The sequence below is a fragment of the Eulemur rufifrons genome, chromosome 29, assembly GCF_041146395.1.
Source record: "Eulemur rufifrons isolate Redbay chromosome 29, OSU_ERuf_1, whole genome shotgun sequence".
Lineage (NCBI taxonomy): Eukaryota > Metazoa > Chordata > Mammalia > Primates > Lemuridae > Eulemur > Eulemur rufifrons.
In genome coordinates this window covers 37,184,768-37,210,014 of record NC_091011.1, presented here as the reverse complement: position 1 = coordinate 37,210,014, position 25,247 = coordinate 37,184,768, and the positions used below count along the sequence as shown (strand labels likewise).

At 34.5% G+C, this 25,247-nt stretch overlaps 1 protein-coding gene across 5 annotated transcripts in view; it reads right to left on the bottom strand.

Annotated features, from left to right (window-relative positions):
* ETV1 (ETS variant transcription factor 1) overlaps nt 1-25,247 on the bottom strand; it is an 88,194-nt gene that overhangs the window by 17,790 nt on the left and 45,157 nt on the right. For 3 of the 5 annotated variants that reach the window (XM_069461354.1, XM_069461356.1, XM_069461357.1), the window contains 6 exons: nt 24,019-24,148; nt 21,194-21,382; nt 16,941-17,188; nt 2,192-2,259; nt 752; nt 560-628 (listed from right to left, as the gene is read on the bottom strand). In XM_069461354.1, coding sequence (XP_069317455.1) covers nt 560-628; nt 752; nt 2,192-2,259; nt 16,941-17,188; nt 21,194-21,382; nt 24,019-24,148 — 705 coding nt within the window. The remainder of the gene's footprint in view (nt 1-559; nt 629-751; nt 753-2,191; nt 2,260-16,940; nt 17,189-21,193; nt 21,383-24,018; nt 24,149-25,247) is intronic. The other 2 variants (XM_069461358.1, XM_069461355.1) reach the window with 2 other exon arrangements.

Here is a 25,247-nt window from a genome sequence, read left to right as displayed (position 1 = left end):
CTAATAAAAAGATAATGCTTTCCTAACCCGCTTTTAAGCAGTTACAAAGTAATGCTACAATAGCAATGTACAGCATCTCAGGAAAAAAAAAAAAAAAAAAAGGAAGGACTAACAATCACTAACTAAATGGGCAGTTATGTTGTTCCTGTGTTCCATAATGCATCTTTTCACAAACAATAAAAGAAGGGAGGCTGCATTAGTCATCAGCACATCCACAGTAGCATGCGTTCTGCTCTGCTTTGGATCAGCTTTCAATAAATCTCCAGTAACAAGCTGCATGTGCTCAGCAGAGCAATGGAAAGCCCCCTCTCGTGCTACACAAAGCTCAGCAAGAATGATGCTCTTTAGCTATATCCCCCGAAATGGTCTCTCTCATAAGACAAAACAAAAAGGTTTCTTAATAGGGAAAGGGGAAAGAGAAAATTTGTAATAAGTTTAGTGCATGATAAAGGATGTGCATAGAAATCTTTAAGTAGGGCAATCCATTGTTTTCAGAAGAGGCAAGGGTAATCATTCCTTTCTACAAACATCAAACCTTGAAGCACAGTGAAAAACCTACCATCGAATTTTTCAGGGACAACACAGGTGTCATCATAAAACTGCCTCGGGCCCTTTTCAAACATACAGCCTGTGGGGGAAAACGGAATACATTTATTCCTGATAGAAATGAAGGTCACAAACACTTGAAAATATAAACATTAACACAAAAATTGTGATAGAAAATGACTCTGCCACTTTTCAGCTCTTTGACCCTGGACACATTGTTTAACCACTCGACCTCAGTTTCTTCAGACATAAAATGGGGATGATAGCTCTTGAAGAGTTTTAATCCCTTGTAGGAATTAAATGATTTAACATATGAAATTTAGAGTGTCTTCTCATACACAGTGATATATAATAATATATTACTACTGACCCAGGCCAGAGCTCATGCAAACATTGAAAAACTTAGCATTTATAATGTATCATTTACTTCTTCACTTTTGTCAAAGCTTCATTATTCAAAAAGAAGAGAGGAAAATCAAAGTGAAATACTAATATTTATCTTGCATTATTATCCTGAGGCTCTGAAAGAGATTCATTTTACCCCCCCTTACTACCTCATAGAAATATTTAGGTAGGTTACCTTTCTTTTCTTCAATAAATAAGATAGTGAAAAACAAAGCTTTCCTTTTTTTTTGCTGTAACATAATTAAGTCCTTAGAAAAATGTAAAATATATTCACAGCTTTTCACAATCATTTTCTATCCCAAATATCCTTGACTGTGGACTTTATTCTAATTGTTGTTAGCTTTAATTACCAGAAAGAAATTTCATATAGTTAAGTTACAGTTTTATTTCTCAAATGTATAGGTCTCAATGATGGGTGCATAATATTAACAGCAGTGACAATAATTACATTGTATTTGTGCAAGACTTTTGGTCTCAAATAGTTTGGATTTACCACCTCATACTATGCTTTAAACTTCTAATATCATTTATACAAAATAACCAATATTAGACCTAGCCTAAAAGAATGCATTCAGTCTTACTGAAGAGACATAGAGTGTTTAGGGCAGAAACAATGCATGTATTTCCAGAAATTCTTTAATGGGGATTAGATCTATATAAAAACCATTTTTATCCGTTACTTTGCAGGTACCAAAGTCCCTTAAAGTGAAGTCTTCCCACCACGGTTACCACAAACACGTCTACAATAAAAACCCCTTCTCTAGCCCTCTTATGTGAAATTTCATTCTTAACAATTACTTGTCCAAAAATGTAAAACCCAGGAAATTTAAAGGTTAAAACCTTTAAATCTACTGTGTTTTACTTCAAAACTGTTAGTTCTAAAAAAGCAAAACTGAATATTCCTCTAAGATACATTTCAGTAGAGCCCTGTGAAGGTGGGCTAATCTATAGAAAGTATAAGTTTAGGTTTAAAAGGATGTGATTGTTGGCAAAAAAGAACAGAGAAATCCACTTTTCAGCTGGTTCTATGCATATCACTCATGTTAACAACCAAATACAAGATATCATGACCTGAAAAATCTTCCTTTTACTTTAAATAGACCATTTTAAAACAATGGTTTAGGGAACATAAATGATTTTTTTACAAAGAATATAATGATTAATTAAGTGACCTCAAACTTGGGATGTCTGATTATTCTAAAAGATGTGTACAAGGAATTTCAATGATGGAGAACTTAACTTCTGTTCTGCTGGGATGAGCCAGGAAGCCTTCTTGCCTCATATAAATGGAGTGGCAGCTAGGCACTTCTGAAAGAGGAAAACAACACTGGTCAAAGAAGAGTCTGGAGTTGAAACCGTGCTGTTATCAATGGACAGAGTGTGGAAGGAAGTGACAGAAACTGACATGAGTCGCCATGAAGGGAACCTGTCAACATGTGATCAAAATTTCAGGCAAAGCACACAAAAGAAATGGAAAAGTGAGGAGTTTGTATTATGGTGAATGCCGACTCTCTTGAATAGGCATGTGAAATCAAACCCAAATCAACTTTGCTAAATATTGGCTCAAACAGCAACCCCACATGAATATGATGGTGTCTTTGCAACAGTTTCATGAGTTACAAATATGCCTCAGAATATTTATAGAACAGATTTGTATATCCCATAGTAGTCTATGTACATAGCAAAAGCATTTAATACCAATTACATTTAAAGAGGTAACATTTGGAACATTTAAAATATTACAAGTTGAAAATAGTGTAAATCATTATCAAAAGTTTTATCATATCATGCCTTCCTTACAGAAAGTATTATGCAGTATATAATTTTGACCTTACAAAAGGCAGAGTTAACGTTGTTTCCTGATACCTGCATTTATAATAGGGTTGCATTGTAGTTGATCTTTTGGGTTACCAAATAGTTAGCAATCCATTTTGGCCCAACTTTTTAATTAATGGTACTTCATATTAATTTTTAATGTTATTTTGATTTATTGCCAGGCATAAGGTCCCTCAAAGCAGCTGGGCCTGGAAGCGACAGTGTTAATAACTCTGCCATCAGCTCAGCAGCTGCATGGAGGCTAGCATTTTGTTGTACCAGTGTTGACACCCTGCCACAAAATACTTTTATTGACTGCTGCACACCTGGAGTGTGGCTGTAAAAACAGCTGGTTGGCTCTGGAGGCAGCTAGAGGAAAACATATAGGCTAAATTCTATTACATATAAGTGTGACCAAACGCAGTCTTTTCTTCCCAGAGGGGGAAAAAGGAGGAAGGAAGGAAATAAAAACATTTCAAACATTTCTGAGAAACTTGCTATTCAAATTTGAAGGAACACCTTATAAAAAGCATTTTAACATGATACAAAATTAACATAATCCTGGAAAACTAGACAGTTGACATCAAATATAAGATATGATGGATAATTTCACTAACATGTATCTACTGAAAGAGCTGATTTGTTTATTGCTGTATTTACTCTGTAAAATTCTTCTCAATTTCTATTAATCTAAGATATTTTAAAGTATATCAATTTAAAATTTGCAATAAATTAATAACTTATATAATAAGGCTAACACCAAAATCTCCATTATACTTCCAAAGGCCCAAATTGTGATCTAAATTCTTAAAAAAAATAATGAATGGCAATTTAGAAAAAAAAATCATATATGGGAATGTAATTGTGTTTTTGCCAATTCCTGATACTATTTGTTACATTAAAATCTACAATAAATAAATACTAACTTACAATAAATAAAACTAACATCTAGCTCTTAAAATTGAGACACTTGGCTAGCATTGTTTAAATCCAGTCTATCCTTAAAATTGGTGTCCTTTATACAATTCAGAGAAGCCTGAAAAAATATGGCTAAGAGGAGTTTATTCCCATAAAGTAACCAAAGTCATGTTATCCTAAAGTGATACCAGTTAATTTATGACTATCAGAGTGGGTCAGACTCTAATCAAATTGTAGAAACATTTCCAAAGTGATTATTCAATCAAATGACTAACATGGTTAATTAGGAGCCATAAACATTGCTCTGAAGTTCATCAAAGTAATGACTTGCCCAGAAAAATTACTGCTAATTAAATTGCCTGCTGCTTTCATTTCTACCTTATCTAATAAAAAATCCAACCAATGAAGTTTGGCATTATATTTTAACTTTTTCTAAATGCCCGACTAAGATCCAAACTAGCTAAGTGGCTACTTCAAAGGCCAATGTTTTGTAGCAGGGAATAGAGGCATTACATTTGTATTCCCTTGTTTTTTCATGAAGAAAAGTTACAAAATTCAACAACAGTAATAAGCTGGAGTTTAGCCTATGCAACAATGTTAAGAGGACGGCATATTTACGCTGTCCCATCATGCAGCCATGAATTATAACTTTAAGATCATTAGTACAACACAGTGGTTATATAATCATGCCCCTTGTCACCTAATAGAACTGATGTTGAATCTCAGGACTGACATTTCATGGGAGTACCACATTGTTATTTAACGTAGCTAATTCTCAACCTCATCTATAAATTGAGAATAACAACCATACCGTTAAAAGGGTTGCTGGGAGGACCACGTGGGGTAAGTCATGTGCAACATTTCACATAGTATATGCACACAGTAAGAATTTGATATATGGTACTTATTAAAACTAGAATCTATTTTTAAGTGATCCTCACAAGTATTTAAACTGAGTGAACCACAGTACTTAAACCTAGAGATAATTATGTATCTAAATAAGTTATATTTGTATCTTAATTTGCTATTCTTAAATCACATAAGATGGCTGATTTATTGCTTATTGGTGCTCTTATTCTGGAATTTTCTTCACAAAGCTATTAGTTTATGATAATTAAAATACACTGATTTAAAATTCATTATAAATTTATCATTTATAAGGTTTAAACCAGAATCTCCAGTAGATTGTTTAACTATAGGGGTGCCTCTTTTAAGCTTCTTTTTACAATATTATCCCCTAACGTCAGGTCCTAGATGACTTTGGCTTAAAAAGTTTTAAATTCAATCTAAAAATTGAATTATGTAAATTTAATTTAAGACAAAGAATTTTATTTACTTCAAAACTTGTGGATCAAAAACTTCTATGACATGCTATTAGAACTGGACAAATCAGCTTCCAGAAATTTAACTGCCTATAATTTGTTACAGATGAGTTTATGGTGATGAAAGCTGATCTAATATGCTGCAAAAATTCAAAGGAGCAAAGCACTGTTGTCATTTTAATGCACTGGTCAATGTAGGGGAAGTTAAGAAGAGTAAACTAACACTCCAAACTACTCGATTTGATTAGCCTTAACCTTTAGTAATATTACTAAAGCTCTTTTCAAATTAAGATATGCAAGCAAGAACCTTAAAAAAAATGTGGCTTTCTCTGTCTCTTGATTTGCATTTTCAAGCTGTGCTGGGAAACATAATACTGATTTGGGAAGCTTTACCAAGGGTTTGACCACTAAGTGCAGTTTGGAATTTGCACATGTAATGCTGCTAGGCACTCTGATTTGCATATTTGCTGCCCAGTAGTACAGAATGGTTTGTCTAATCTTCCAGGAGCTACATCAGGCACAGAGACAAAAGATTAACCACGATTGTCTGAGATAGCTCTACAGAAGTGGTTAAAATTGCTTTGCTTTCAAACAGTGTGCAAATCTGGAGTTATTTCATATTATAAACTCTAAATAAGCAGGGAAAACAAGTCTCTTTCATTCGAGGCTTCTGGTTAAATTCCTGTAGCAATAAGCAGTGTGTAAGTTAAGCATTGATATCTCTAAGATTAGACAAGAATTCCCAGTAAAACAGCAATAAATTTGATGTTGTACTTTAATGTGGTTTTGCTTTTATGTAAGTATACAATGCAAAGATGGATTGACTATACACTTGACTCACTCCTTGTGGAAGTGATGTGACAAAATTCAAGTCCATATAAACTTGTATATTGATGATGGCAGAAAATGTGGCACATTAAATATCCAGAGTCAAAATGCATATGTAAACACACATCTGCAATTATTATGTACCCGTAAAAAAGAGTGTGAGTGTGTGTACTTCAGTGCATACTTCAGAGTTTCAACTAGTTTTTTGAAAACATGTATCTATTATACAAAAAAAATTGATTCATATTAAGATCTAATGACACCAATTTCATTTAAGAAAGATGAGCATTAAGACATGTCTTTTCTCTTAAACTTAGTACTTTACTGTTTTTTGTTTGTTTCTTCTTATTTCCTCGTAATTTCATAGTTCATGCTTAAAATCCAAAAGTTTTCTAGAGTATATAAATAACATGAGCTTCATGAAGATGCATTTAAATGCAAATGAATCACATACATGGCTTTTGGTCTGCTTTTCTACTTGTCACATATAAATTTGGTGTAGTCCATCAAGAGAAATATACTTTATAAAGTTTCCTTGAAAGGATGCTAATGGGAAGAAATTCTTTACACCCATATGATCACTCTCCTATAGAATAAATCTAAGAGTAATTATCATAACTCCAAAAATAAGGCCCAGTATTAGTATACCCAAATTCACATGAGAAAGAAAACAAGTGTGATTGGAAAAAAAATCAAGTTTTATAAGACCTGTTTGCTGTCAGTTATAAAACTCAATGTGAATGTAACATCTAATGTTACTGAACCTCATGTGAAGAAGGCAAAAAAGTTGGAGATGGCTTAAATCTTAAGAAAGGAGTGATGAATTTAGTATTACCTCATTCACACTTAGGTGGGATTTTTCTCTTCAGGGCTTTCAGTAAACTGTGAATATAAATCATATAAAATCTGCAGAGATACTTCTTTCACCATAGCTCAGATGTACTGAATTTACCATTGATAGACTTTAAGTACAGGGAGAGAACTATGCTAGTTTTTGTAAGTCTACAATAGTGTTTACAAAATCTTAAAAAAACACAAAAGATAGAAAAAGTAAAGTAAGTAAATGCAGTGATCTGAATTCAGATGCTTTAAGGCTACATAGTGTCAAATAACGGGATAGAATTTTACCTACAAAATCACACATTTCTCTTACCAGCATCTGGGTTTTTTTCAGACGGTATCACACACAAATTATGACCAGATCCAAATAGGATTAATGTATATGATCTCCTAGGCTCACAATTTTACAAGTTTTACTAGTCTGTGATGGTTTTATTAAGCTGAAGTTAAAAATAAAGTTGAAGTGATAGGAAACATAAGCACAACTGTAACTTTGAGTGTTTAACAGATATCACTATATTTGACAACTAACAGAGGCTTAAAAGAAAATACGAGAAAGGATGCCATTAGCTGCCAAAATGGGCCACAGAAAAATTCTGAGGAGACAACAGGTTTTAATGTTAAGTTTCAGTCCTGAATTTCTCCCCTGCTGGAATCTACGTCATTTGAAAAAAAAAAAAAAAAACACCACGAACAGCCTTGCCCTCTTACTTTCTTCTCTCCTTGGATCACACAACATTCGGATGACTTGTTCTATTTGCTTTGAACATGAATAATACTAGTAAGAAGTTCAGCGTGAATGTTTCCCTATGTCAGAAGCAGCATAACAGTACCTCGCCAGACTTGCACAATGTGATTGCTTTAAGAGTATCTCGCTTACTTTAAGTTATTCTCTAGCCCCAAATAGCATATTGTTAATTATTGGAAATAACAATGGCATCTTATTAAAGGACTAGCAGTCTTTGAAGAAATATCTAGACAAAATAAAACTGTACGGACGGAAATCCTTCATAACTGCCTACACCCCTAATATGTTCAGTCACTTTACAAACATAATCATATTTAATCCTTGCAAAAACACTAAGAGATGGGAGCTATTAGCCCTTTTTTATAAATGAGGAAACTGAGGACAAAAGAGGTTACAAAATGTACTCAATATGGCACAACTAATACATAGATGTCAGGCCCAGGATTTAGTATGTTTCCAGTGTCTTATTTTTCAATGCTAACAATAAATAAAAACAGATCATGCAGATGAAGCAGTGAACTGTAGGGACGCACACATTAAAAAAAAAAAAAAAAAAAAAAGTTACCAGAATGGAGAGTTCAAAAACAATTCTCTAAATTAAAGAGAATATTTAAATAAATAACAGTAACACATGCTTGTCGTTCTTTTGGTTTTGTTTTTTGATTATTTTTATATTTATCTTTGAATTACTTATCCTTGTAGAATTCTCCAGACTGTATTAGAAACCACTAAAGAGAAACTACACACACACACACACACCTACACACACACACACTCACACACACACAGAGGCACGATCACACAATAAAAGCAATAATCATTTATGTAATCTGACTATAATTCCTTGAAAATTATTTCAAGTTATTCATATCCTAGATGAAAATATTTTATGAAATAAAATGTCTCTCTTTTCCTCAAACCTACTAGTTAACTCACTTAAGTGTAGAAGTCCTTTTAGTGTAAAAAATTCCTTAACAATATTCTAAGCCTAAAAAACATATGCTCACATATATACATATGCTTTAAAAATGTTATTTTCTTCCTTCTTTGGTTCACATTCATGAAACACACAGACACACACACGAAGACATCCAAACATTCACCTTTAAACTGTCTCATTTAATTTCAAATCTCCGTTCCATTTATAACAACAGTTGTATGTGCATTTCACCCACTTGCCATAAGCAGTTCTAGGCCTAAGGGTCCTGGTTGTTTTATTTAAAAATAAAAAATAAAAATCCCACACTATAAATGTACACTCCACCCCCTTCTAATTTCCTTTTTCCAAGTTAGTCCAACTCACAAGCAGATTATCTCTCCCTTCCCCCTTTCCTGCCTGTAAAATCCAAGTTAGACAAACACTGTGAGGCTGAAATGACATATTTGAATGGAATTCAGACCCACCAGTTCCTGTTTATGTTTCTGATTTGAGAATGTTGTCTTCTCATTCACTATACATTAGGAACACTGCAAGGCCATAAATAGTGTCGGGTTACAGGCAAGCAGGACCAATGAGCATTAATCATTACTTCCAGTCAACTGGCAAAAGCAGCAGCTGATGGAACACTACACCCTTCAGCTCTGTATAAATGGACATTCCAGAGAGGGAGAGTGAGTGAGAGAGAGTGTGTGTGTGTGTGTGTGTGTGTTTCCTTTCAGTCTCCATTTTATGAATGAAACTCTGGGCTCTATAGCGTCCATTCATGTAAGAGAAATGCTTACAGGGCTCTGCCCCTAGGGATCAATCAGTCATGGGTAAAACTGATATGATTGGTTTAAGACAGCGTTCAGCCTTCCATTAGTGACTTAAAATGCAATCCCTGTCCATTTGACCTGTGGTAATGCATAAAGAGTAAATCCAGACTCTAGTCTCAATTCTCAAATCAAATCACTAGCCAATGCCACTTACTGTAACTGTAGATTTAGGGCATATTTAAGTATTTCTTAGAAAAACTGATATAGTGGACCAGAGTACTGGTTTGGGAGATTTGCAATTTTAACTCAGAAACGAATGAGGAAAACCCATAGGAGACATGCTAAGCAATAAAAAGCAAAAGTCAAATTGTGAGGGCAATCTATGACCTCTATTATCCTCTATTAGAATAACAACATCAATTAGGAAGACATCACTGTCACTTTTCACAACTGAAGCACCAAAAATCAGAGATTAAGTGATCTACTAGTCCACAAATCACTGGCTGAGTAAAAGAAAATTATCTTTAAATGTTAGAGAAACAGATAGGATGTTAACATTTTCTAAAGAATCAATAGCTCATTCTTTAAAGTTCCCAAGTGATTCTCCACTTGAATTTCTTTAAGCAACAGTTCTAGTGTTAGGAGGGGAAAAATGAGCTGCCATGTTCCAGGAGAAAATATAGCCATAAGTAAATGATGCTTTGGAATACAACAGGGCCAATGGCTGGCCTTTGGGAGTGTTACATATCAGGTACAAAAGGCCAAAAGACATGAAACCATAATCATTGCTGCACTGGAAATTATACTAGAGATGGTAACACTTAAAACATCTAGAGTTTTTAGAGGGAAAAAAAGCAATTTATGAACAATTACTGAAATGATTTATGAAGAGTCAGTCCTATACTGAATAGTGTTAAATATAGATTGTGTTTTATCAGCCATCTGTAATTTGGTCCTTGACTGCAGAGGAAAGAAAACACTTCTTTCTTCCAGTGATGTGAAACTGTGGGAAAAAAATTTACAGTCAACAGTCCCTGTGAATATCTCTAAATGACTGATGATGGGACCATTATCATGCCTGCAGAAGAAGGGAAGAGGAGAAACATAAAAATTGCCCAGTCTTTGAATTTAGACCATTGAAGAATTGTCTACTATGACATTATGACAATTTCATATTTAACTTCAAATTTATAATATCTAACAAATAAAGTGGTGAAGAAGAAACAAATTTATGGCCATAGTTTGGAGCTCAACCTTGACACAGGTAGGTGAGAAGATGACCCATATACTTCACCATCCAGAAAAAATATAGAACAGAGCAAAATCACTGAGAAGTGAACATATATCGAATCATTACTTCCTAATGTATTTTTTCTCCAAGGCTTTAAAAAAATTCAGTATTCTTTTAGGAATTACTCTTTCAAGAGGTTCAAAAATATATAAATAAAAGATGATGAAATGAACCTGAATATTTTCAAATGCAATATCTCATATTTAAAAAAGTTTTAATATGTTACATAAGTTTCTTTGTTCAATATGTTTAAAGTCTGACAACCATAATACATGGAATACAAGTTTATAATTATTAGGAGCCAGATATAAAATTCATAATAGATTGATTTGAGAAGTATGTTCAGTATCTATGCTGAAATAATTTTTTTAGGTGTTAAGAGTTCTAGATACTATGGTTTCCATAATTTTAGGCCTTCCCCTTTACTTACATAAGATAGAGGCAGGACCCAAGATAAGACTGTTGTGGTTGCTCAGAAGAGGTGAAGACATACAGTGGCCAGAACTTGCTGACTCTTCCATACTTTTTAAGGGACTATGAGTAGATAAATACTACCCCACTTCCTTACCCCCTTTAGCTATCTAATTACAATCCCAACTGTGATACAATTTAAAAAATGACTAAAATATGAAAAATAATTTCTTTAATGTAAAAACACTGAACTATAAGTGACATCTGAATGTTCAAGAGGGAGAAATCATTGATCATGGTGGGACCTTCCATTTTGGAAATAATGAAACTTTCTAAATTAGGGCAGGCCTGGGATATTCAAAATAAGTATCAGTTCCCTTTACTTTCTACTCTCTGTGTTTCATTTGACTCTAACTAGCATCTTTCAACAGCTTCCTTTTGTAATCACTACATTCCTTGTATTTCCTGCACAATATTTTCAGTTGTTTAGATGTGCCCAAATTGTTCAGAAAGAGGTAAGAAAAAATTATTAGAAAATACGTAAGAGGTCAATTGTCCTAGAACAAATATCTCCGCTTGTAAATAAATAATAAGAAATTTGATTTTGTTTTTGTTTTTGTTTTTGAGACAGTCTCACCCTGTTGCCTGGGCTAGAGTGCCGTGGTGTCAGCCTAGCTCACAGCAACTTCAAACTCCTGGGTTTAAGCAATCCTCCTGCCTCAGCCTCCCGAGTAGCTGGGACTACAGGCATGCGCCACCAAGCCCAGCTAATTTTTTTTCTATTTTTAGTAGAGACAGGGTCTCATTCTTGCTCAGGCTGGTCTTGAACTCCTGAATTCAAGCTATCCCCTCCCACCTTGGCCTCCCAGAATGCTAGGATTACAGGCATGAGCCACCATGCCCAACCAAGAAAAATTTTTTAAAGTAATATATTTCTGAAATATTGCTATACTAATAGTAACAAATGTAATAGTAACAGTTTAGAAATAAACTTCTGGGTAATTTCAGCCTTCTGAATTTTTTTTTTTTCTTCAGTGCAAATGAAATCAGTTGAGGCTCTTACAAATCATCTGCAAACACATAAAGCACTATTTTTTATATTTCTATATGGCTGCACAAAATAATCATGTCATTCTTGCTCTGTTACCCAATGATTTCCTCATATAACTGTCACCTTAAAACTGCATTATAAACTCTGCAACAGGAAGTCCAAGCAGTGCTTCCTGGAGGCAGCAGTAGGAATTACTCCCTCGCTTTCCTCTTTGATTAGGATGAGCATCCACCAACATAGCAAAACACCGCATAATGTTTGTAACATAAAAATCTTCCTCTCTTGCCATTTCAGAAACCCAAGAGTATTTAAATCTCTTGATTAAAGTGCCAGCTTGGGTCTATGTGAATACCAGATATATTTGTTAGCTCTGACGGATGACAGTTAAACATATTCCAGTTTTAACATATTTAATAGGAGGTAAATATTTTTTCAGTATTTATTTCATCATTTCTGTGCCTGCACATAATTTTTCTATGCACTAAGGGCAGATAACCACTCTCTAAATGTACCAGCTTTTCTATTGGCTATTGTCAAAGCCCTAGGGTAAGAAAGAGGTACGTGGGGTTTGGCAGGGGTTGCTGCAGTAAAGAATGTATGGATTTAAAATGAGGAAGGGAAGAGAACCACCTTATTCTTCCAAAATAGCTTTCTTTTACATCTGTTTTAGGTACTGCAGTCCCTCATAGGCTTACTTGTGAAGAATGGATTGACAAAAGTTTGAAAAATACTATTCAAATTGTAAACCACTGAACTATCCAAGGATATTAAGAAAGAGTGAAGTCCAATTAGAAGGCTCAGACAAACCAAGTTCATGTAATCAAAGAATTTTAGAACTGGATGAGACATTAATTTGGCACTTTTTCTATTAATCATTATTTAAAAAGAAAATTATTTCTTTTTTAGAGACAGGGTCTTGCTCTGCTGCCCAGGCTGGAGTGAGGTGAGGCAATAATAGCTCACTGCAATCTCAAACTCTCGGGCTCAAGCCATCCTCCTGTCTTGGCCTCTTGAGTAGCTGGGACTATAGGTTACAGGCCCACACACACCATGCCTGGCTATTTTTTTTAATTTTACATAGAGACAGAGTCTGGCTATGTTGTCCAGCTGGTCTGGAACTCCTGGCCTCAAGTGATCCTCCTGCTTCGGCCTCCCAAAGTGCTGGGATTATGGGACTGAGCCAATAATCTCAATTCTTCACCTTTTATGAAGTTTTATTTTTCACAGTTTATGGTATATTTTAAAAAAGAAAGTAGAAGGCATCATAATCTTTATATAATTTGAGACCTTTATTTTTCTACCTCACAGCAGTAAACACCTAACAATTAGAGTAAAATTTGGGTGCTAACATCAAATGTACTCAGCCCAAATTAGGGAAAGCACACATAAAGTTTTAACACAGATGTTCTTATTTCTCTGGATCGCGTAGAACCTTTAAAAAGCACACAAAACTAATCAGTCTAGATTAGAATAAAGAATTAATAATATATGTAACAAATTATAAAATATTTCCCTTTATTATGAACAATTATATAGAAAGACAAACCATGAAGTGTGCACTAAACTGAGAATTAGAAAATCTTGATTTTAGTTTTTGGCTGTTTCACAATATATCTGTGTAACTGATGGTAAGTTACAGAACTTGCATGAGCCTCAACTATTTATCCATAAAACCAGGGTGGGGAGAAGGAATTTGACGTTGGTGAGGTTCAGGAGCTTTCATGAGTATGAAAATTTAGGATTCTATGAAACATCTATTTGTATCAACTTCCCAATTTAAAATAGTACCGACAATATTTGTCACCCGGTAAGTGTTACCTGCTTCCAAGTTGAAAGGAGGCCTCATCTGTGGTGGCAAGAGTGACCCTAAAAATCACTATTAAAAAATGCAAAACCATTTTCTTCGGCAAACACATGATGTCAGGCTCTCCTCTCCTTTACCTAAGCTCAAGGCACGTGGCGCTTTCCTTCATTTTCTTATTTCAGCCACCTTCCTCCCGCTCTGCCTTCTGCATTACTCCACCACATGGCTGGAAAGCATCTTTAAACTTATTAGAACAATAGAAAAGGCCTCAAGGGCTTAAACCATCTTACTAATATATTATCCCTGCAACCCAATCCTAGTTTAAGATTTTTAATACCCGACAAAATGCAAAGGAACATAGCACTAATGTTGGGATTGCAAGTACTGTGGGGAGATGAACATGAATCCCACCAATTAGCATTATAAATTTTGCCTCCCTCATCTAAGGCAGTCCTAGACACCAACTAATAGAAAGTCATTTAAGCTTGCGATGTATGAGACTATAATATTATCCTTCACTTAGCATTCTTTTCACTTATAGGATTGATGTGATTAATTTGGACAGTTGTCTTATTCAACTCTAAACGGGTGAATATTTTTTAGAATAACACTTATCCTGTCTGATTAGGAAAGCAGTACATAAGCATTGTTAAAATACAAAGCCCTTTACAGGCAAAACAGAAATCACCTATAATATTACCACCCATATATAGCCAGGGTATTTCTGTACAGGGTTTTATTTTGCATGAGTCATGTTTTAATATTTTTTTTTTAACTCAGTAGTCTCATTTCATTAAATAGTTTTCAAAAACCTGACTTCTAATTGCTGCATAATGTTTCTTTTACAGGTAGCCATAACTTATTTTGCCATTCACCTATGATATGTTTATAACATTTTGCTCTCTGTTTATCTCAAACATTCACTGTGCATCTCTCAGTATTTTTTAGGATAAATTCCGGAGAGTGGAATTACCCCATTAAAGCATGCGAAAATTATGTGGTGATAGTTCCCTAAGTCAAACTTTACTTCCATGTGCCCACTATCCCCCTAAAACAACACTACCATAAGATATCAGAAAATAAAATAAAATGAAATGAAACAAAATAAAGCAAAATACCAATCAAACAACAAACATATACAACTCTAATAAAATATATTTCTATAAACATCTAAAATATCTGCCTCACCCCACTGGGCATTCTGAACTTGCAAAACCTCATACATGGGCATGAAAATAGCCATGACTCTATAACAATGGGATATTGCATAAGGGACTCTGCATGAGGCAATCCAAATGTAGCATTCAACACATATTTAACCCTTTTTATGTGGTCACTTGTCCATAAGGGTAAGAAAAAAAAAAAAAAATCACATTGAATTTAAGAAAACCAACCAACAACAAAAAATAAAAAAATAAAAAATATTGTACTGCTTTGTGCAGCACTATTAGGCTAGAAAAGAGGAGAAGGAGAGAAGGAAAGCAGGACAATAGATGTATTTATTGTATTGGATCTTTTAGAATTTAGTATCAAGATAGAATCGTGATCCCACTGTACTGGCTGACCAAATTGGCCCTAAATATCTATTTCTCATCTCCTCACCGTCTTCTTATCCAAGTTTTATTCTCTTCTCCTGAATACAAATTTCTACTATACTAACATAATATTTTGCATTTTTTATCTTAAATATTCGGCAGTTGAAATTGCATTCCTATAATTATAATTATAACTAATAGACCTTCAATTTCCCTTGTCATAATTAATGTCAGGCTGTATTAGAGCACAATCATGCTGCCTTTTCCCTTACAACATTCATGGGGGGCCTTCTGAAAGAATAACCTTTCGATCATGGATGCTCAGTTAACTGACTTAGAAAATAGTTTTTGCATTGTTTTTAAATCAACTATAAAATATTTCTCAATGTGCTGTTTGTCCAAGACCAATAGGCGAATAAAGAAATCAGTGATTCAGTGATAAATACATTTGATTTCATAAAAGATTATTGAAAATACTCTCAGTAAGGCTGAAAGAACTAATGACAATAAAACAAAATAGAGATCATACTTGTTGATTTCAATGTATGACAAATATAGATGTGTCAACTTAATTGCAGCAATTTGGTGGCCAGTAAAATAAAATACATTTTGATACCCAAAGATTAATTTTTCATAGGCCCTGTTTACACTGTTACTACATTTCTTTTAAACCATATCCAAAAGATACAACTTTACCATTTTACTGTTCATGCAAAACAGAACTGTATCCTATTGACAATATCAAAATTAGAATTCAAAGGTGGGGTACAATTTTGGCAATTTGAAATATAATTTAGAGATGAGAAAGTAACATAAAATTAACAGCTTTAAATTTCCTAAGCAAGTATTTTACAAGTCATTTACAAGATGTATGGCACACCTACAATGGGGATGTTCCCCATACCTTCAAAAAAGGACGTTGGACTATACATTTGAAGGTTATGAGTGAATTTGTGCTTTTGAGGGTCAGACAGTGACTGACTCTGAAGTCCATATTATATATGGCCCACAAATAATGCAATTAACTCTTACAGCACCAGCTCCTATATAATCTCATAGAATCCTCATTAGAATCTTTAAATCTCTTTTCCATTGGGTTCACATATCTTCAAAAAAAGTTATGCATCCTTAATATCATGCTACATATAACCATATATATAATATAAATATGAGGAGAAAAACCCTTTCTTCTACTACTTTGTACTACTCTCTAGTTCACTGTGATTAAGTTAGGCTCATGAATAAACCGTAAATCTATATTTTGCTATTCTAATATGCGAGAGTTCTTATTTATGGACCCTCAGAATCTTTGCCACCAATAAATTTTTCTTAAAGGAGTTATAAGCAATAAGTGATCCAGTTCACAAAAATATTACTTTCTGTAAATATTGCTATTAAATAGCACTGCAATGGTAAAATAGAAAAATACCCCACAGAATCAAGAAAAAAATTGCAATGCTCCTCTCTTGGGCAAACAGAGCAAGCATAATTTTCTGAAGTATACTTTTCTTAGGACTGGTTTCATTTCTGGACATTATATAAACCATCAGCTCATGCCAAAACAGTCTGATATTCCAACCTTTCATGTGTAGTTTCATGTAAGGGATAAAATCGGAAAGATCCCACCAAAAAAATGGCCAAAACCCACCCAATCTGACACTAACAGTAACCAAAGTGACAAAGGCAGTGAAAAGATGCCTTGAATATAATTCCATCAAAGCGTGGGCCTACCTGAATCATATGCAAAATCTCTGGGTTCCTGCTTAATCATCAGAGGAGGGGGGAAGCTCTGACTGGCTGCACCGCCAACCATGGTGTTGTGTTCATACACTGGGTCGTGGTACTCCTGCTTAAAGCCTTGTGGTGGGAAGGGGATGTTTGGCTCAGACATCTGGCGTTGGTACATAGGACGTCCTTCCCTTGGCATTGTCGGCAAAGGAGGAAAGGAATTACAAGGTTCAGAAAGCTGGCGGCGAAATCTAGGGAATAAGAGAGCGTGTTTCAGGTGAAATGGTAACATGGAATATTCTTTAAAATATTGGTTCAATTTTTCACTGTTTGGTGAATGAACATGATACCAACTGAACCAAGTATAAATCTTTACAGAACATTAGATTTCTCTTTCCTGGGTCAGTAGCACTATGCTTTTTAATCATATCATAACTTGTGCTCCTCTTCCAACTGGTCCCTTGCAGCACCATTTTAGTAATAAATTAAAGTGTACTTTGAGTAGAGAGAGAAGAGCAATGCACTATTTTGAGGAAATATATGTATACTCTAATGGCTAAAATGCACAGTTCTAAATCAGTTGCCTAATTTACATACCTTCCTATGAAAAGGGTCTCAAATAATTATATAGAAGAATGAAAGAGAAAAACAGTCTGATCTCAAACTGCATCCTCTTTTAATTCTGTTATCAACCTAATAAACAAACAAAAAACCTACCCAACCAAAATGTACTTATTGGTTTTCCTTCCATTACCATGAGTTACTGAGTAAGCAAGAGAGACATGACTCTTCTCAAATTGGCCGGACTTTTAATTCCTCAGCAATGTCCTAATTATCATTGTATTCTAGTGAGAAATAAAACTGGATATTACAGGATATTAAATACAAGCCGGTTTTAGAAAAAAAAAAAAAAACACTTCTTTACTGTCAATCAGTAAACACAAACCATACTGGCTTCCAATAGCTTGAAACAAAATATCAGGTTGATAAAAATAAGCATAAATATATGTCTGACATCCAAAGATGAAAATAACAGGTATGTGGTGCATAGATTTGGGATAAGTCAAGCTGTTAGGTCAAGAGGAAGTTCTGAGGCCTTAGCAGATGGCTGAAAGGAAGTCCTATGATCTGTTGTTCTTGGTTATAGTGTGTAACGATTAGCGAATCACATAATCGTTCTGTTCTGTATTTCTCATCCATAATATCATTGACCCACCACAAAGATGTGGATTAATTAAAGATTTAAAAGTGCTCTAAAAATGCCCCAAGAGTGCTTAAAAATAACCTATAAAACATTTCTATGAGCAAATATAAGCCTATAACATCCCCCACCCCCACTAAAAGCATTCCTAAGACTTTAATTTAGAAAGTTAGCATTTAATTTCAGTAATGTTAAATGAAAATAAGGTAAAAGCTAAAGAATGGCAAAGCGATTCCTTTAGCATTTCTAAGAACACTCCATCCTGTGATTTAACCCTAGTCTCGCTGGTGGTCATGGAAAGCGCTGAAATTCCACCTACACCTGCAGAAAACAAACTTAGAACGTGGATATTGCAAAACAGTTAGGCTGACTGGCACCGCATTTATTTCCCTTCTCTTGCTTATTTCATTAGCCAAAAAAAGAAACAGAAATTATCATTAACAACTGTCAAGGAGTGAATCAGAAAATTGTAACTTGAAGATAAAATAAGAAACTGGTTCACTTGTGAAGCCTTAAAAGGAAGTTAATAATACTTGTACTGCAAGCTTTGTAAGGAACCAAGCCATTTGTTTTTACGAGTCGACCTGACTCCAGTTGGTGCTTGCTGGGGAACACGTCTGTATGAAGCACACATGCTTCCTAGGAAGCTGCACGCTTTTGGTGCCATTTGTATGAGCCACTGACCAATAGTGAAGAGAAAGTGATTCAAGAAGCTTCTGGAAGAGAGTTAAACGGTAAAGGGAGCATGCCGAGGAACTCTTAGATAAAGAGAAACAGGGTATAAGTGGTGGAAACACTGAGAAAAAGAGACAGGGCTCCTGCACAGTGGGTTGAGGAAAAAGTGCCAAAGGGCTGGCCCGAGGAGCGGAGTGAGGCTGCGGAGAGGAAGCAGGGTGCGGGCCAGTTGGCCATAACGCATTCCCAGAGTGAAGTGGGGTGCCTGGGCCGGAGGGGGCATTCTGGAGAAAAGATCTGTTCCCAGAGCAAATTTGCCATTTATAACTGAGGGACTGTCATTTGTTGGCCAGAGCCCTCTAAGAAATCCTCCTCAGAAACATACGGCTTCAGAGATTTTCCTGGGACTGGCCAGCTGGTACTGTCCTCAAAACTCAGTCGGGGGGCAGTGGGAAAAGACCCCGAGCTTCCCTCTTGGAGTTCCGGGCCGGCTGTTCTCAGTCTCAAATATTTGACTTCAAGTAGAGAAACTAAAATGGATTTGGCTAGAGCATTTCAAGTTAGGTCACCTAAAAACAGGCACACTGCTTATTCAGCAGTCACCTTCCCTAAGAAACAGCTCGTCGGCGCACAGAGGAAACTACAGGATCTGTAATTCTGGCACTCATGTGAAGAGTGAGAGACTCAGTTATCAAGAACGCTGGAGAGTTACCAGAAGTGGACAAACCAAAACTTGTTTTTCTGTTCACGCTCTTTTTCTCTTTTAGCCCTGCACAATGTGCATCTGTTGAACGGCCCACCCTGCAATAAGAATTCTTTCATCTGTATTTACGAAACTGTTTACACAGATGCACATACCATTACACTCTGACAAAGTCTCAAGTCTACGGGGTGAGAAGAAAAAGATACCAGGAAGCATTTAATAACTACAGCACAAGAGAACTTAAGTGATGGAAACAAAGGTAGAAATGATACGGCTTAGTATTATGAAGAATGCTTTCATCTCATCTCTTTATAGCAAAATAAGTCACTGAATTTGAGATTGAGTCTCATGAAAAAAACCTATAAAAAACGGATTTGAGTGCTTCCTTATTTTCAGAAAGTTGCCAGTGGCACAACTTTGGCTTTCCTCTGCTGATCTAGAAGATTCTTTCGGCTCAGTTATTTTTACATGGTGTGTCAGAGCCAGTTTTCACTGGCTCATTGTTAAATTTGCAGGTATTTCTTTGAGCCAATTGTTAAACACGGCCGTTATTAAGAATTAAATTATATAAATTAAAAATCAAAAATATGTTAAAAACAAAGGCAATAAAAACTCAAAACTCATCACTTCCTGATTATTGTACTGTATTGTACTACTAATTATGCACTTGAGGTTATTTATGTCTACTGTATCTGAATGACAGAAATACTATATACCCTAGTGCACTATTGCATATCTCTTTCCAACTCTACATTCAGAGGTGTCGCACAGATAGCTCATAGTCAGCCATGGGGGCAATATTTATATCACAGACTCAGCAAACGCTACAGATAAGGCCTTTTTGTTTTTCTCGCATACAAGTCTGTTAAACATTTGCCAGTGCACCACTGGTTATACAGAAGTACAAAGTAGAAGGAAGAAGGAGGCATGCTGTATATAATCAACCTTTGTTTTAAGTTGTATATTAAGGCAGTATCTCCGGACCTCTAAAGATCTTCCAATATGTTATTTAAATATGAATCTCTTCATCTCTAGGAGTCACGAATTACACACCACAGCATTCTCCCTAGCTCTATGCTCTGGTTCTTGTCTTGCTCCTTTCTAAGTGAAACTAATTCAGTCTCTATCTTTTTAACTGTATATTCACAGTGTTCAAGGTCATATGTCTACTGACATTAAATATTCATCACTTGGAAGGGACGGTAAATAGTTTTAATCAAGTAAGTTCTATTCTGCAAAACTATGTACAGCTAAACCATTCAGTATAAGGTAAGGAACCTAATTCCATAAGCCACCTACTAAAATTAGTCTCCTAACTTTATAGAATAAGTACACACATATGCTCATAAAAATGGGATGATCTGATTTAAAGTTTAAGTGAAGCAATTTAATTCAGGCAAAGCAAAAGGGACATGTTCAAATGTCAGTAGATAGATTAATTTTCCATTTTAGCAACCAGTTTAAATGTTTATAAAAGGAATGTTTATAAATGACCCTCTCCACAAATTATTTATAACTATAGATAGAGCAAGCTCTTTCTAAAAATAGTTTGCACAGATGTGTAAAATTAATACGCTCGTTCACCTTAAATCTTCTATAGGTCTTCAGAATTCATCTTAGGAATTTCTTCCAAGAGTGCTAAAAACATTTTTTCTGAAACTGGTATCTGCAGATTACCTGTGGTCCATGGGGTAGCTGCTGTCTGGTATGGACTGCGATGGGGGGAGGTGAGCTGGGAAGGCCCGGTCAGGTTTCGGAGTGTGAGTTGAGTTTGGCGATGCATGATGTAGTGGAGACACTGGAGTACTGGATGGTGTTGGGGGATTGGAGGGCCTCATTCCCACTTGTGGCTTCTGATCATAGGCACTACCAAGGGAACAAAAGACAAGAGAACATCTGTTTCTTTGGTGCAACTAAAACAGAAAAATTTCCAATCGAAGGCAAGAAAAAAAATTTTAAGTCAAATAGAAGTTAAAATTTTATGTGTTTTTTTTTTTTTTAATTCTAGAACATGTACACTTCAAAATCACCACACTCTTAAACAGAAAATAGGATAATTAATACACAATCTTGTAAGGGCACAAATATAAAATGTACCTAATATATATTCAAACAACTTAGTATAGGTAAAAGCACTGTCAACAAAGGCAGTGATATTATTTCTATCTATTCTTGATGTATCTCTTTGAGAAAATTTGATAGATCTTTCTTAAATCATTAAATAATTCTGACATAATTCCTCTATATTCCATAAGATTTTATAACAAGAACTAATATCAGCTTAATAATATGGAGACTATACCTGGCTTGCTTTTATTTGTGGTAGAATTTTAAGAAGGCAATGCTTTTACTTTATTTTCATTTTATTATATTAAATAAATGATGCTTGGCATTAACTTCCTCACATGGGATAATGAAGATTAATGACATAAATTAAAATGTCTGTGATATATTTAAATTATACTTTCTTGGAGTATAAGAATGAGTACAAAATAATGTTATTAAGAATAAAATCCTATTAAAGTCTAACTTCTAAACACAATTACAAAACAATAAAATGAGTACGGTTGATCTTATATTATGAATTTAAATCACATTCCTATGTGAAGCTTTCAGAAATGTGACTTATCTAATTTTTGCAATTAATAATTTACAAAAACCAACTTTTATTTAAATTTCTGAACAACAGGACAATTCTAGGTTAAAATGTTGTATTTCCTTTTAAAAGAAAAAAATTCATCAATATACATTTTTTCACTAAAAGGAAATATTTATTTTTGAATTGACATGTAATAATTTATTATGTTACACCATCAATACAACATAATTATATCCAAGTGCAAAAATAATTTATACAAGTAAAGCAGTATATGTTGCATAAGCCTACTCTTGCTTTAAAGCAAAGTCAATGGTACTCATAAAAAGAACCTTAGATTTGGTTCTACCTATGTTCTTTACCAATATTTCTGAATAAAACCCCAGTTCTTTATAAAATGGTTCATCTGACTCACTTCCATGAATGAAGGGAAAAAATGATGCATTTTCTGTCCTGTGATATTACTTTTCCTCCCATGAAATGTTGTACTAAATTATACTGTTTGTATAGAGATGGAATTACTAGAATTATTGCATATACTATATATCAGTGTGGGAGTTATTGATCCCCAAGAAGAAACTCAAAATATTCAGGCAATTCCTCCACTGTTAATTTATGGATAGCAGATATGTTATATAAAACAGTGGTAATTTCACAGTCACAATTCTTATCAATGCTGAAATGCAATAACAATTCTATATCTAACTGATTCAATGATTCAGATTCCTCAATATGTTAAATAATTGTGCTGTGGATACACAGTATTTGTAAGGAGAAAATGCAAAAATAAAACTAAAATATAAAGTAAAACTCAGATTGATCAATATTGTCTTATCTGACCTCAGTATGCTTTAATAGTTAGCTTCTACAAAAGATCTTTTTTATAAAAGCTTTGCAGTTTTAATTGAGCTGGTTCATGATTTCGGGCTCTGATGAACCTCTCAAAAGAGCAAATATAAAAGATAAGTTTGCAAGAACAAATAGTAATAGAATATCCAAGCCTTGGCCAGCCGCCACCATGACACAAGTCTTCATTTCTTGCATCTTATATATGTTGATATAAACAGTGTATGTAGTAAACATATGAGGAAATAGAAGGCCTCTTTGGATTATAATGTACTATGAACCAGAATTGATAATAACTTATAAAATAGTGCACATATTTCTAATCATTTTTAGAAGTTTCCCAACTAACGCCTTCTAAGGACTAAGTTTCTACTATAATTGAGAGTAATAATACTTAATAGACAGAGCCAACTTTTTCTTTATGCAATTAAAGACCAATATGAAAAGTAACAGCATGCAATTTACTGTGAGGGGTTTTTAATGAACATATATATGTTATCAAATTTTCTAACAAATGAACAATGTACTTTTACTACGCCACCCTTTATTATCATCAGAAGAACAACTGGCTTTTTAATAGATAATAGCCTCTGCTAAGCCTTATGAAATTCTAGTTTTATTGCACTTGTCCATGAACTCATCTTATAGATCATCGGCAAAGCCTGTCAGATAACTAATGTACTGCTTAGACCTGCCAAATGTTTCATTTTTTTTTTTCCTACAATCTCTCTATCTAAAGTGCATAATGCATTCATTCTAATGGGAACTTTCAAAAGCTGCTTGTGCCAAATAAGACCCCTTTTTCAAGCCCAAGACGCATCACTACTACAGTAGAAAAGCAACTAACGATTTGGATGAAAATTATTGCTTTGAAATGAATCTAAGAGTGTGTGATTGGATGGTAAATGGTTCTTTAGAGTTCTGCTAAATGCATTACCTAATTAGCTTGTTACATAATAAAAATGTAATTCACACAATATGACTTGAGATTTTATATTATTCTGGATTTTTTGTTTCAATGAGAACCACCATTTTACATACATACACCTGGTTGCTTTACCTGACATTGTACAGGCACTTTTCTCCATAGCTGAATTTAAAGGGCTGTTCTTGACTGCAGGCAGAGCCAAGTTCTGAACATGGACTGTGGGGTTCTTTCTTGATTTTCAGTGGTAGGCCATGAAAAGCCACTAGAAAACAAAACAAAAATGCCCACAAAAATTAAGCACAGTTAGGAATTAAGCATATTAATTTGTTTTACTCCTCTTGTTTAAAATGTCACTAACATTTCGTATTAACTTTCATATGTAAGAAAAACCACATTTGATGCATTTCAATGGCAGAAAAGATTCTGGCGATTCTTTGTATACTCCATTTCTACTTTTATTGTATAATAAAATACATGCTTGAATTTTCTCTCATTACTTAAAGTGAATCATTTGTCATTTGCTCAGCTGATATTAACAATGCTAAAAGCTCAGTTCAAGAAAGTAAGTTTGGAAAACATTTCAGAAAGACTTCCAATGACGAAAGCAGAAAAATAAAACTGATTAGCCAAGAATCAAAACTGAAGACCAGAATATAATTTTTAGATTACTGAAAGGAAAATCATAAAGGTTTAATGGAATAACAATTTCACTGTGATAAATAAAATCCAGGTGCAGGTCTGGAGGTAAATGACAATACTTTGAGCAAAAAACTCAACATCTTTGAGGCCTGTGCTCGTATATAATATAGAGATCAGGCCAGGCGTGGTGGCTCATTCCTGTAATCCTAGCACTTTGGGAGGCCAAGGCAGGAGGATCCCTTGAGCCCAAGAGTTCGAGACCAATTTGAGCAACATAGCAAGACCGCATCTCTACAATAAATTTAAGAAATTAGCTGGGCATGGTGGTATGCACCTGTAGTCCCACCTACACAGGAGGCTGAGGCAGGAGGATCATTTAAGCCCAGGAGTTTGAGATTGCAGTGAACTATGATGATGCCACTGCACTCTAGGTTGGGTGACAGAGTGAGATCCTGTCTCAAAAAAAATAAATAAGTAAATAGAATAAGATAATATAGAGAATAAAGTACCTGCCTACCTACTTACCAGAACTGGGAAGATGAATGTGAGAAATATGTGAAAGTTGTTTGTCACATGTAATCCACCATAAAAGAATTATTCCATATCAAATTTTTTTACTTATTTTCTGTGACTTATTGTATGGTTATGCTTCTATTAATTTATGCTTAATATAACACAAAGGTTATATCATAAAATATGAAGACTAGAAATATGTCTAGTCA